General features: G+C 42.3%; 1 protein-coding gene across 3 annotated transcripts in view; it reads left to right on the top strand.

The window, feature by feature from the left end:
• Nucleotides 1-11,256, top strand: part of LOC126295462 (ATP-binding cassette sub-family F member 2) — a 67,133-nt gene extending 55,877 nt beyond the window's left edge. For all 3 annotated transcript variants that reach the window (XM_049987991.1, XM_049987992.1, XM_049987990.1), the window contains exon 12: nucleotides 9,192-11,256. In XM_049987991.1, the coding sequence (XP_049843948.1) occupies nucleotides 9,192-9,323 (132 nt within the window). In that variant the 3' untranslated portion in view covers nucleotides 9,324-11,256. The remainder of the gene's footprint in view (nucleotides 1-9,191) is intronic.
• The last annotated feature ends 1,444 nt before the right edge of the window (nucleotides 11,257-12,700 follow it).

Genomic DNA, 12,700 nt, shown 5'->3' with positions numbered 1-12,700 from the left:
TGTCTGGTCTGTCTGGTCTGTCTGGTCTGTCTGGTCTGTCTGTCTGGTCTGTCTGGTCTGTCTGTCTGGTCTGTCTGGTCTGTCTGTCTGGTCTGTCTGGTCTGTCTGGTCTGTCTGGTCTGTCTGTCTGTCTGTCTGGTCTGTCTGGTCTGTCTGTCTGGTCTGTCTGGTCTGTCTGGTCTGTCTGTCTGGTCTGTCTGGTCTGTCTGTCTGGTCTGTCTGGTCTGTCTGTCTGGTCTGTCTGGTCTGTCTGTCTGGTCTGTCTGTCTGGTCTGTCTGGTCTGTCTGTCTGGTCTGTCTGTCTGGTCTGTCTGTCTGGTCTGTCTGTCTGGTCTGTCTGTCTGGTCTGTCTGGTCTGTCTGTCTGGTCTGTCTGGTCTGTCTGTCTGGTCTGTCTGTCTGGTCTGTCTGGTCTGTCTGGTCTGTCTGGTCTGTCTGGTCTGTCTGGTCTGTCTGTCTGGTCTGTCTGGTCTGTCTGGTCTGTCTGTCTGGTCTGTCTGGTCTGTCTGGTCTGTCTGGTCTGTCTGGTCTGTCTGGTCTGTCTGGTCTGTCTGTCTGGTCTGTCTGGTCTGTCTGTCTGGTCTGTCTGTCTGGTCTGTCTGTCTGGTCTGTCTGTCTGGTCTGTCTGGTCTGTCTGTCTGGTCTGTCTGGTCTGTCTGTCTGTCTGGTCTGTCTGGTCTGTCTGGTCTGTCTGGTCTGTCTGTCTGTCTGGTCTGTCTGTCTGTCTGGTCTGTCTGTCTGGTCTGTCTGTCTGTCTGGTCTGTCTGTCTGTCTGGTCTGTCTGTCTGTCTGGTCTGTCTGTCTGTCTGGTCTGTCTGTCTGTCTGGTCTGTCTGTCTGTCTGGTCTGTCTGTCTGTCTGGTCTGTCTGTCTGTCTGGTCTGTCTGTCTGTCTGGTCTGTCTGTCTGTCTGGTCTGTCTGTCTGTCTGGTCTGTCTGTCTGTCTGTCTGGTCTGTCTGTCTGTCTGGTCTGTCTGTCTGTCTGGTCTGTCTGTCTGTCTGGTCTGTCTGTCTGTCTGGTCTGTCTGTCTGTCTGGTCTGTCTGTCTGTCTGTCTGGTCTGTCTGTCTGTCTGGTCTGTCTGTCTGTCTGGTCTGTCTGTCTGTCTGGTCTGTCTGTCTGTCTGGTCTGTCTGTCTGTCTGGTCTGTCTGTCTGTCTGGTCTGTCTGTCTGTCTGGTCTGTCTGTCTGTCTGGTCTGTCTGTCTGTCTGGTCTGTCTGTCTGTCTGGTCTGTCTGTCTGTCTGGTCTGTCTGTCTGTCTGGTCTGTCTGTCTGTCTGGTCTGTCTGTCTGTCTGGTCTGTCTGTCTGTCTGGTCTGTCTGTCTGTCTGGTCTGTCTGTCTGTCTGGTCTGTCTGTCTGTCTGGTCTGTCTGTCTGTCTGGTCTGTCTGTCTGTCTGGTCTGTCTGTCTGTCTGGTCTGTCTGTCTGTCTGGTCTGTCTGTCTGTCTGGTCTGTCTGTCTGTCTGGTCTGTCTGTCTGTCTGGTCTGTCTGTCTGTCTGGTCTGTCTGTCTGTCTGGTCTGTCTGTCTGTCTGGTCTGTCTGTCTGTCTGGTCTGTCTGTGAGCCGGTTGTATAAGCCAATGTGCGAGTAGGCAGGACATCCGGCCACCCCATCCATTCATAACTGTGGCAACTCTGTGCCACTGCAGGACAAAGACACAGGAAAAAGAAGAGGAGAAACACTGAGATGTTTGTTTTAATGCTTAATGTGTTCTGCATAGTCTGCCCACACTTCAATAAAATGCACAGAACCATAATGCAGCCATGTCAGACCTTCAGAAAGGTCTTTCTTTGGGATGACGATCAACTCGCTTGTCACTTTGGCTTGAATATTGATTGTCATGAAAGCATTTTGACCCTTCGTGCATATTTCTGCACTATGCTCCGCCACCCCCCCTTTTTTTATTTTGTTATCATCATACTGACAAGTCTCATCACCTGTGATGATATTGTTTTTCCCTCTGAAACGAGTTCTGTCTTTTTTAATCTAATTGCACCACTGTTTTTGTTTGGTGGTCAAGGTGTGCCACACACACACACACTCTTTCCACACACTTTCCACACACTTCTCCACTCCTCAAAATGTTGTGGAGAATGTATTGAATACTTAGACTTAGAGACGTTGCATTGCAGTTCGTGAGACAACAGAGATACACACGCCAGTTGCCTGTTCTGTTTAACACTACCTGCCCACAGATGACAGCTTGAATTGACAATTATTGATTACAGTTATTACTTAAAGTTGCCACTGTAGTTACTGCTCTGATGTAACTTGTACAACAAAAATGAAATCAGTCTAAGTGTACATTCGCCATTGAGGCAGAGCTTGCAGCCACTGACGAGGTCTGCTTTGCAAATATCTCTCCCCCTTTTCCTCTGTCTCCGTGTCCCACTCCTCTCCTTTCCTCCTCCACCCTTGCAGACAACTATCCCTGTTTTGGGAACTTCACTCTGTGCATCATCCTCATTGTTCAATAAGTGGACAGATAAAAAAATCTACTAGCCAAGTTGGAGCAGGAGAAAACACACACAAAGGTTAAAAAAAGTGTGCAGATTTTAGGAGCCAGTGGTTCCGTTTTCTAGTAGAAGGGTCGATGGGGAGGGAAGAGGGGTGAAGGGGAATTGAATCTTAGTGTAGACAAGTGTAATGTCCTGTAAATACGAAGAGTTGTCCTTTATCATTTAGCTACAATATAGGTCAGCAACTGGAAGCAGTTAATTCCATTATCTGGGAGTAGACAGTAGGAATGATTTAAAATGGAATGACCATATAAAACTGTCGCTAAAGTGGATGCCAGACTGAGATTCATTGGAAGAATCCTAAGGAAATGCAGTCTGAAAACAAAGGAAGTAGGTTAAAGTACATTTGTTCGCCCACTGCTTGAATACTGCTTAGCAGTGTGGGATCCGTACCAGATAGGGTTGATAGAAGAGATAGAGAAGATCCAATGGAGAGCAGCGCGCTTCGTTACAGGATCATTTAGTAATTGCGAAAGTGTTACAGAGATGATTGATAAACTCCAGTGGAAGACTCTGCAGGAGAGACGCTCTGTAGCTCGGTACGGGCTTTTGTTGAAGTTTTGAGAACATACCTTCACGGAGGAGTCTAGCATTATATATTATCCCTCCTACGTATATCTTGCGAAGAGACCATCAGGATAAAATCAGAGAGATTAGAGCCCACACAGAGGCATACCGACTATCTTTCTTTCCACGGACAGTTAGACTGGAATAGAAGGGAGAATCGATAAAGGTACTCAAGGTATCCTCAGCCACACACCAACAGGTGGCTTGCAGAGTATGGATGTAGATGTAGATTAAATGGACTGACGAGGATTAGGAGTTGCTGGCCTCTTCAGTCTTTGTCTACTGATCCGACTCTGCTGTTTTCAGTTCCTGGGGGTTTGTCAGGACATTGTTTCAGAATGAAGGTACAAGATCTGGTGGATTTAAGACAAAGGATTTACTCTGCAGGTGAGGTTGTAACACCTGTCATGCAAATGAACGTGTGGCGAGATGTGGAGTAAGTTTCAATATCTGTCGAGCTACGTTGTCCGCATTGAACTCTGCCACTAGGTATAAAAATGATTGATCTTCTATGTATGATATTGAACCAATAGTTATACAATCATACTAGGTACTGAAATATAAATAAATGTTTTTGTATATTCTTGTCCAAACACCCTGAATATAACTGTTATGAAGGTATTGGGTTTTTATATCTGCAGCAGGGTTGTCTGCATTGTGCCCAGTTTTCTGTCTGTGCAACATGAATTGCTGTCAAAATACTCGTCATATTTGATGAACAGTTCAAGATATCAAAATCTATGATTAGTTTTGCAGGAATGACGTACAACCAATGCCCACTAATCTAGCCATCAGTATTCTGTCCTCCCAGTAATCTGGTCTACATCTTTCCTTCAGTTGTTCAAGCAGATAAGATGCTTAAAACAACGAATTATCATTTGCAACAATGCATTAGTTAATTACATTGTTAAACAATGCTATAAATATTTGAAATTGCGGCTTTCTCTATACAGTGGCCCCTATATCATGGCCTCCAAAAGGAAACCCATTATGCAAGACATGAAGCAGCAACCCAAAATTTTGAATAAATTGAACTGACCTTCATGGAAAGCCATTGTTGCTGATTATTTAGGACATAAAAAAGGGGACGATGATCGACAGTGCGGGGAGCGAGTTGGGAAAATGGAAGGTTATGTGAAAGAGTGAGAATGAAGAACTGAATCTATCTGTTCATATGTGGTTCATACAACAACAGAGTAAAGAAATTGCAGTCAGTGGTCTGATAATTAAACAAAAACCAGTTGCATTTAATACGCATCTTGGCAAGAGTAACTTGATTGCAGCACATGAGGGTTGGCTGTTACACTGGAAAAAGACACAGCATTGGACTGCTGACACTCATCAGAAAAAAATGCTGTAAGATGCAGAAGATCTTGTAAAGGAGGGAAACTTGAGAGGTTGAAATATCAACACTGTAGGAAGATAGATTGCTACTTATAGTAAAGGTGACACAATTAAGACACTTGCACAAAGCTTCTGGCCACAACTGTAATCAGAAGAAAGAACGCACACACAATTCATTCACACAAGCAAGCACACCTCATGCTCACACTGGAATTGTCTTGTTTGTGAGGTGCGCTTGCCTGTGCAAATGAAAAGTGTGTGTTCTCTCTTCCTTACAAAGGTGTGACCAATAACTTTGTGTAAGTGTCTTTTAATTGTTCCTGTCTGCAGCTTAATGTGTCATCTTTACAGTAAATAGCAATCTACCATTCCTACGTTGTTAGTTTGTAAAGAAGATAATAAGAGGTAATAGAGGACGATGATGCTTTGTATAATGCTGATGAAGCCTGACTCTTGTAAAAGATGCGTCTTTCAAAAATATTAGCTGCCAAGAATGAGAAGGAAAACAGAAACAACACCTGATATAAATGGCATGTTGTAATGCAAATGGGAGTAATTAACTGCTGCTCATGGCTAATGGGAAATACCAACATCCTCACTGTTTTTAACACAGAAACATAAATACACTATCATTGCAATATTGTGCTCAGAAGAAAGTGAGAATTGGCAGAGAAATATCCTCTGTGAGATATTTGGACCCACTCTGAAAGGAGTTAAAGAAGAAAAAGTTTAAACTGAAAGCGGTCATTGTAATATTGCTCTGAATCATTCTTTTGATGTGATCTAAAGTCCATTGTTATGAAAGTATTCTTTCTTCCACCCAGTGTGAAAACAGTGACTTGGCCCATAAATCGGGGAATTTTCGAATCAATTAAATGTTCTTAGTGATGTGAATGTGTCTCCTTGGTGAATGAATGTGAAAAAGGTTCTATTGGCGCTATGTTGAAGGTGTGGAAAGCAGTTAAGTGACATTTTCCAAATAGCAGAAGATTGAGATAAAGTGGAGAACGGTACCATAAAAAGGAGCTGGAATAAAGTGTGGCCATACATTGTTGAAGAGCTGTAGTCAGTATTGAGCAGTAATGATGAGCCAGTCAATTCAGTTAATACATTGACATCTTAAGAATCTTCCAGGAGGAGAAATTGATGAGGATGGTGTTGGTAACTGTCTGAATAAGGAACACTGTGAGAGCGAGCAATCTTTTAACAGGTGAAGAAATAATCGAAAGCATGCAGTAAAGTAATGGTGAAAGCAATGAATTAGAGGACATAGGAAGAAAGAGAATGGAGCCTTCTCAGTTTGAAGGTGATGAAGCTGCAGTCTTCCTGGAGAAAATTATGTAGCAATCAGGTACATGACGGAAAGTAATCGAGTAGAACAGAAGTGATTTCTGGCATTCCCCAAAATAGTATTATAGGTTTCCTGCTGTTCCTTGTCTACATAAACGATTTAGGAGACAATCTGAGCAGCCATCTTAGGTTGTTTTTGCAGATGATGCTGGCGTTTGTCAGCAGTAAAGTCATCAGAAGATCAAAACAAATTGCAAAACAGTATAAATAGGATATCTGTATGGTACAAAAATTGGCAATTTGCCTTAAATAGTAAAGTGTGAGGTCATCTACATGAGCACTAAGAGCAATCCATTAAACTTCTGTTATACAATAAATCAATAGTGTCCAAAAGCTGTAAATTCAGCCAAATACCTAGGAATTACTATTATGAAAAATGTAAATTGGAAGGAATGGATAGAAAATGTGGGGAAGGTGAATCAAAGACTGCACTTTATTGGCAGAGCATTAGAAGATGCTGAAGCAATGATCTAATACCTCTTAATCGAAGAGGGTTTGGACGAGGTGGACCGTGGGTGGCTTACAACCTTTGTTTGGCAGCATGCAAAAACTGCTCTAATGGTATGCTTGGTGGCGAAGGAGCTTCAAAATGCCCAGGGATAGAATAGTAATAAATCAGCCTGGTAGTCCTGGCACAAACTGCACTTCCCCTGCATCCCAATTGCTGATACCAGAGGACGAACTGGGCATCTGGCAACTGCCTTTGTGCTCCTATAGAATATAGAATCACCTCGATGCTGCAGCTTGGGTAACAGTGCAGTAGCACTCCTCTTACTAAACGGGCTGCCACAAGATGATGACGACGACGATGGGTGTAGGATAAGAACTCTATAGTTCACACATATACCGGCAAAATGCGGCGGACAATGACATGGGTCCATGTGGCGTTGTGTGGCCGGGCTGCCGAGAGCACGGCCGGGGATGTTGCCTTGTCAGAGCGGAACAAGACTGGTCGAGCAACGGTTCAGCATGCGTAATGTCCGGAAAGTGGCTGTCTTAAGTTTTCCCTCCAGCTGAAGTGACCAGCAAGGGTGTTGTGGGGCTGGCTTAGGGTCTGTGCAAACCGTTGTCTGCTGCTACAGATGGAGGCAAGGGAAAGAATTGACACAATGCAACACATGAACACATGTACCCAAGTGACTGCCTACACTAGGCTTCTCTCTCTCTCTCTCTCTCTCTCTCTCTCTCTCTCTCTCTTTTTCTCTCTCTTTTTGTGGGATCCTTATCAAATAGGATTAATATAGCACATTGACAAAGGTCAAAGAAGGGCAGCATGTTGTGTAGTATCAAGAAATAGGGGAGAGTACGTCATGGACATAATAGTTGCAGTAGACATCACTAAAACACTCATTTTTCATTGTGATGGGATCATCTCGTGGAATAATAGTCACCAGCTTTCTCCTCTGAATGTGAAAATATTTTGTTGATGCTTACCTACATATGGAGAAATGATAGACATGATAAAATAAGATCTTGCACTGAAAGATGTTTGTTTCTTCCGCTGTTAGAGAATGAAACAATAGAGAATTGGTGTTAAGTTGGTTCAATGAGCCCTTCTTCAGGCACGTACGTGTGATTTGCGGAGTAGTTGTGTAGATGTGCAGATATAGCACTGATGTAAAGTTTGTAAAACGTGTGATAAGCATGCTGCCGTCACATGATCGTTGCAACTACTAATTATTTGTGATATTTTTTATGAGTAATCGTACGGCATATGTACGTTTTCAAAGACCTAAGTTTTCTATGAAAGTAACTGTACCTTTAAATTCAGTAAAGTGTAGTCCATATATTTTTAAACTAAATTTCAGATCTTCTCAATAATGTGGCACCCATTATGTGCAAGGAATGGCCGGATTAGTGAGAATCTAGTATATGTCTTTTAATATCATTTAACACCTTGTCAAAAAAGAATACTATTGCATTGAAGACATTAATATTTATGGTATTCTATGTGATACACTCAGCTTTAATCAAAATTTGTTTGTTGTTACGTCACATGATGTGATTGCTAAGTATGTTCAGTTATTTCAGTTCGTATTGAGACCTTGTGTTTATTTAGAAGCTTTAGAATTCGTTATAGCTACACGCCGTGATACCAGCTTGCCAATTACCCTCCAGCAACACTATTGCAGTGGTCTTTGGGTGAAGTGATGGTATAGTTAGATACATAAAAAATCTATTCACCAAACAGCAATAGAACACACACGTAATACTGTTTTAATTGGCAAGCTTTTGGAGCCAGTGGCGCTATTTCTTCAGGCAGAAATGTTGGAGGTGAAGGAAGAAGGGTAAAGGAGGACAACTGGTCTAGGGAAAGGGGTAGATTTCGGGAAAGTCACTAGGAACCACGGGACAACGGAGACTCACCATATGGGATGAGAAGGAAAGACTGATGTCTTTCCTTCTCATCCCATACGTCAAGTTTCCCTTGACCTGTGGGTCTGGGTGACTTTTCCGATATCTACCCCTTTTCCTACCCCTCTACAGTCCTTTCCCTTTCCCTTCACCCTTCTTCCTTCCCCTTCAACCCCTCTTCCTGAAGGAAGAGCCACTGGCTCCGGAAGTTTACCAATTACAACAGTCTTTTTGCCACTGTTTGGTGAGTAGATTTTTTTATGTATCCAATTAAATAATTCTGTCAATAATAGATTGTTTTTGTTGTTACAGTAGTATAGTTCAGTTTAGCCAACTATAATTGCCTGTCACTGTCTTAATGATTCCTTCCTGCATACAACCAAAAGAGCATGCCATTTTCTCTGTCAAAATTGAAGATGAAAATGGCAACAAGATCATAGCATCAGATGCACACAGGCCAAATGACTGAAAGCTGCAGAGCACTCAGGGCAGAAATGTGTTTACTAGGGCGTTGTACTTGACTGTTCCTCAGGCATTAACTCATTCAGAGCACGCAGAGACCCGAGTGGCTGGCTGTATTAACATGTCGGGAGCAGAAACACGTTGGCGAGGGAGGGCATGTATGTGCATTTACAGCTCCTGATGGAAGGATCGAAGGTGTGCATATACATGTCCAGGGCATCTGGGGACAGTAGCTGCGACGTTTGTTAGTATGTCCAGAACAGTCATGGGGTTAAGGCTTGCTGGTTCTGTCTACTCGATCTTTTACCATCTTCCTGGTTGTGTGTTATTGTGTTCATCCTCATTATGTCCATGAAATTTCGTTCAGCACACAGCTGTACCTTGCTTAAATCTAGACGTGGGAAGCACAGGTCCTGATAAACACTCAGTTGCACTAATAATTTATTCCCTCGGTCTTCTAGTGGGCTGTCATTCTTTTCTCAGAAATTTTGCAGCTTGCTGCCTCTTTTGCTTCTTGTATTCTTGCTTTGCTTTGGTGCGCGTGTGCAAGTCAATTAGAGTTTTCACAGCTTATCATAATGATGTCCCATGTTTCAGGTGGCGGAGGAGATCTGGGTGTGCGAGAATGGCACGGTGACAAAATGGCAGGGAGGCATCCACACTTACAAGGAACACCTCAAGGCGAAGATCCTCAAGGACAAGGCCAACAACAAGAAGCTCTTCAAGTGATGAGCGGGCGCGCTAGGCGGGACAATGAATTGACGACACTGCAGGAAAATTCGACCGACACACATACTCCACTATATATCTCTCTCGGCCTCCTCCCTCGAGTTTCGAGGTCGTTCATTTTCTTTCTCTCTTGATTTCGACAAAATACTTGTCGTAATCTCTAGTTTTTTATTTTCACTTTCCGAGCAGTAAGAAAGAACTTGGGTTATAGGAGCAACTGTCGCAGTGAATGTGCCACACTGCTACAAACAGTGACGATCATTCGGTGTATGCAGGATCGTTTCGTAAGGTTCGGTTTGACCTGTTCTTAGTGAAGTACTTGCTGTTGGTATTCTATCCCTCCATCTTTCACTCCCTTCACATTCGCTGGTTTACTAACTGTAATTTCGGGTCAGTTTCAAATGTGGAAGTGACTCTTTTTAAGGAACAGATGGTTGGGATATGATGGGCACCTCGTGTCTACTCGCCCACATCTGCTGCTGACTGACACCTTCTAGTAAAGTGCAGTCTGCTTGCTGCTGATATAATTTGAGATTATTTTTGAGGTGTGAGAGTGATGTTTCCTGACAAAAAATTTGGTTATCATAAGAAAGCAGGTATGTGCAAAGTAAAATCAAAGGACAGTGGGGGGCAGTTGAATAACAGTTATGCCTGTGTTGCGGTTATTGTTCTGCACCTCGTGGCATATATGTGAATGGCTGCTTCCATCTTGAAAATGCAGAAAGCAAGTGGCACGTCACTTCTGATAACAACCACTGGAAATTGGTGACACCAGCTCCCTCTTCCCGTTGCTATTCTATAAGGTGTTAGAAGAAAACAAGGGAAGAGACACGTGTTGTCAGCTAAGAAGTACTGACGCATTTTATATCTGCCTCAGTCTGATTTCCGTCTCGTACAATTGTCTAATTTGACGTGTTCTAATTTTCAGCCATCCCCTCAAACAGGTGACAGAATGTGGACAAACAGTTGAGAATAGATGCAAACTGTTTTTTAGGTGTGAGGGACGGTGTGTTTATTTTGAGGTGTCAGCCGAGAGGAATACTGGGTAGGTTAGTTGGGTGTCGTTAACTGTTAAGAGGACCGACGTGTCGCACAGTTGTTCTTATCTTCACCGATAATATCGTACTAGAGTCGGGTATCAGAGAAATTACTGTAACAATGTACATTGCATATTTGAAAATTGGTACAAAGCATCAGACTTGGCTGATGGATTGCTGCAGAAGGAAATGTGAAATAAGTTTGAGTTCTTCACCCGCTACAGCTGTCAGCATATTGAACTCCGGGCCAGAGAGAAATAAGAATTTTTCCTATGCTGTCGGGGTGTCCATCATTGAAAGGGAAAAAAAGTATAAATCTCGTAGGTATCTTATTACAAACTGTCTAGGGTATTATAAATTTTCTAAGGTATTATTTATTCACCATTTCTCGTTCTCTCTAGGAATATTATCGTCAAATTTTAGCAATGAAAATAATCGGCGGCAATACGTATGTTAATCGTGCACGAACCGTATGTTTCGGAAATGTCTGTGAAGAATTGAAGCTATTTTTAGAACTTTTTGTAATTTGTGGGATTTTTCAATTGTCACCTGTGCAGTAGGTACTTTTGTTCTTTTTATTTTAATTTTTGGAAATAGCTGTAATTTAGGCTTAACTAGCTGCTGCGGCAGTCCTGTGATATAGCTGAGACACGACACACTGGCTCTTGGTAGGAAATAAGGTTACCGGCACACATTATTGTTAAAAATTAGTGAAGTTAATTGCATGTGCCGTCTTTTTGAAAAAAGCTCTGTTACTTTGAGCCCGTGTATCTGATGAAGTGTGTTTGGTTTCTGTTCCTGGTTGTTAAAAGTTGTTACCGATTTTTGTGGAAACACATTTGTACTCGTCCCACATGACATTGGCTGAATGTAATAAAAATCTGGACATTGCTGGAGTCTTGGTTTTTTTTTTTTTTTTTTTTTTTTTTTTTTTTTTTTTTTTTTTTTTTTTCCCCTGATATACACTTTTAGCTCGCATTTTTATCACTCTGGTAGCTTCTACTAAATGGAGGGAGAGCAAGAGCTTGTGTGAAATATGAAGTTTCTATCTTATTAGGTATGGAAAATAAAAATTCATGAGCCATTCTTCTCAGGTGAGTGCTTTGCTCTCCGACGCAACTCGTGTGATGCCGTCATGGCCAGCCGGTTGTAGAGATGATTTGTCAGTCATATTGGGTTGTGAGCTCTACATACTCCATATACAGTGAAATCTCTGTATAACATTTGTCAAGGGACCACAAATTCTGAACACTGTATAGAGGGAAACATTATAAAGAGGAAGGCTTCCAAATAATTATTATAGGGTAATACTGAAGGTCAGGATACCACTAATCAGCTTGACAAATGGTGCCATAGATGACATTTTAAATTTTCACAACACTGTAATATGATATTCATTGCAAATGATCAATGTATCAAATGATTAGTATTTTGTAATTAAGGGAGATGGCTGAAAGTAAATGGATCAGTTTGTGCTGTAAAAAGTTATAACAGATTCTTAAGATATGACATCATTGTCCAAAGCCGTCAGGTGGTGTCTCATTCTTCAGTTGACCCAATTATAGAATGAGCCAGCCCTCAATACTTTGTACTCCTGTGGTTGCCACGTTGTCATCCACAGCCACAAAGTCCTCAAAAATGACAGAATCACTGCCTATTAATTCGTGAAACTCTTGCATACGTTTCGAATTTCCACAACTCTCAAACCCTTCCATTATCGACGATCTGCTTCTCATAATAGTGTTGTGTGTTGAGGGGGCCAGTTCAAATTGCTTCGTTAGCTCCACGTGACTCACACCAGGAGATGCCTCCACTTTTTTAATAACAGAAACCTTCTCTTCCAGAGAAATGTTCTTCGGCTTTTCACTCGTGTTCACCGATGAAAGCTTAAATAAGGTTATATCGAAGATACACTCTCACTAGACACACAAACTGTCTGCTGCTCAGCTCACACAATTCACTACGAATACAAAGCATTGACTGACATGGCGCCAAAAAGATCACAAGCAGATTGTGCGTCACATGTCACGTGACCGGTTTCTGCCACTTACATATGAAACACGCTGGGTGCGGGCTTTCCGAGCTGGTGCAAACTGTGAATCCACAGAACGGAAAATGATGCGCCTACATCCAGTCACTTAAACGTTATAAAGAGGTAAATAATTGACAGGGTTACAAAAATATGAGTGTTAAATTGTTTATATGGGCTTTTAGTTGGGACCGAAGAAAACGGCTGTAACATAGAGGAAAACATTATATGGAGGAACGTTATAAAGAGGTGTCACTGTGTGTGGAAGCCTCAAAACATAAACTATTGAAATTTTAAATTTTGGCTTCATT

The sequence above is a fragment of the Schistocerca gregaria genome, chromosome 11 (genome assembly GCF_023897955.1).
Source record: "Schistocerca gregaria isolate iqSchGreg1 chromosome 11, iqSchGreg1.2, whole genome shotgun sequence".
Classification (NCBI taxonomy): Eukaryota; Metazoa; Arthropoda; class Insecta; order Orthoptera; family Acrididae; genus Schistocerca; species Schistocerca gregaria.
This window is presented reverse-complemented; position numbering and strand designations above follow the sequence as displayed.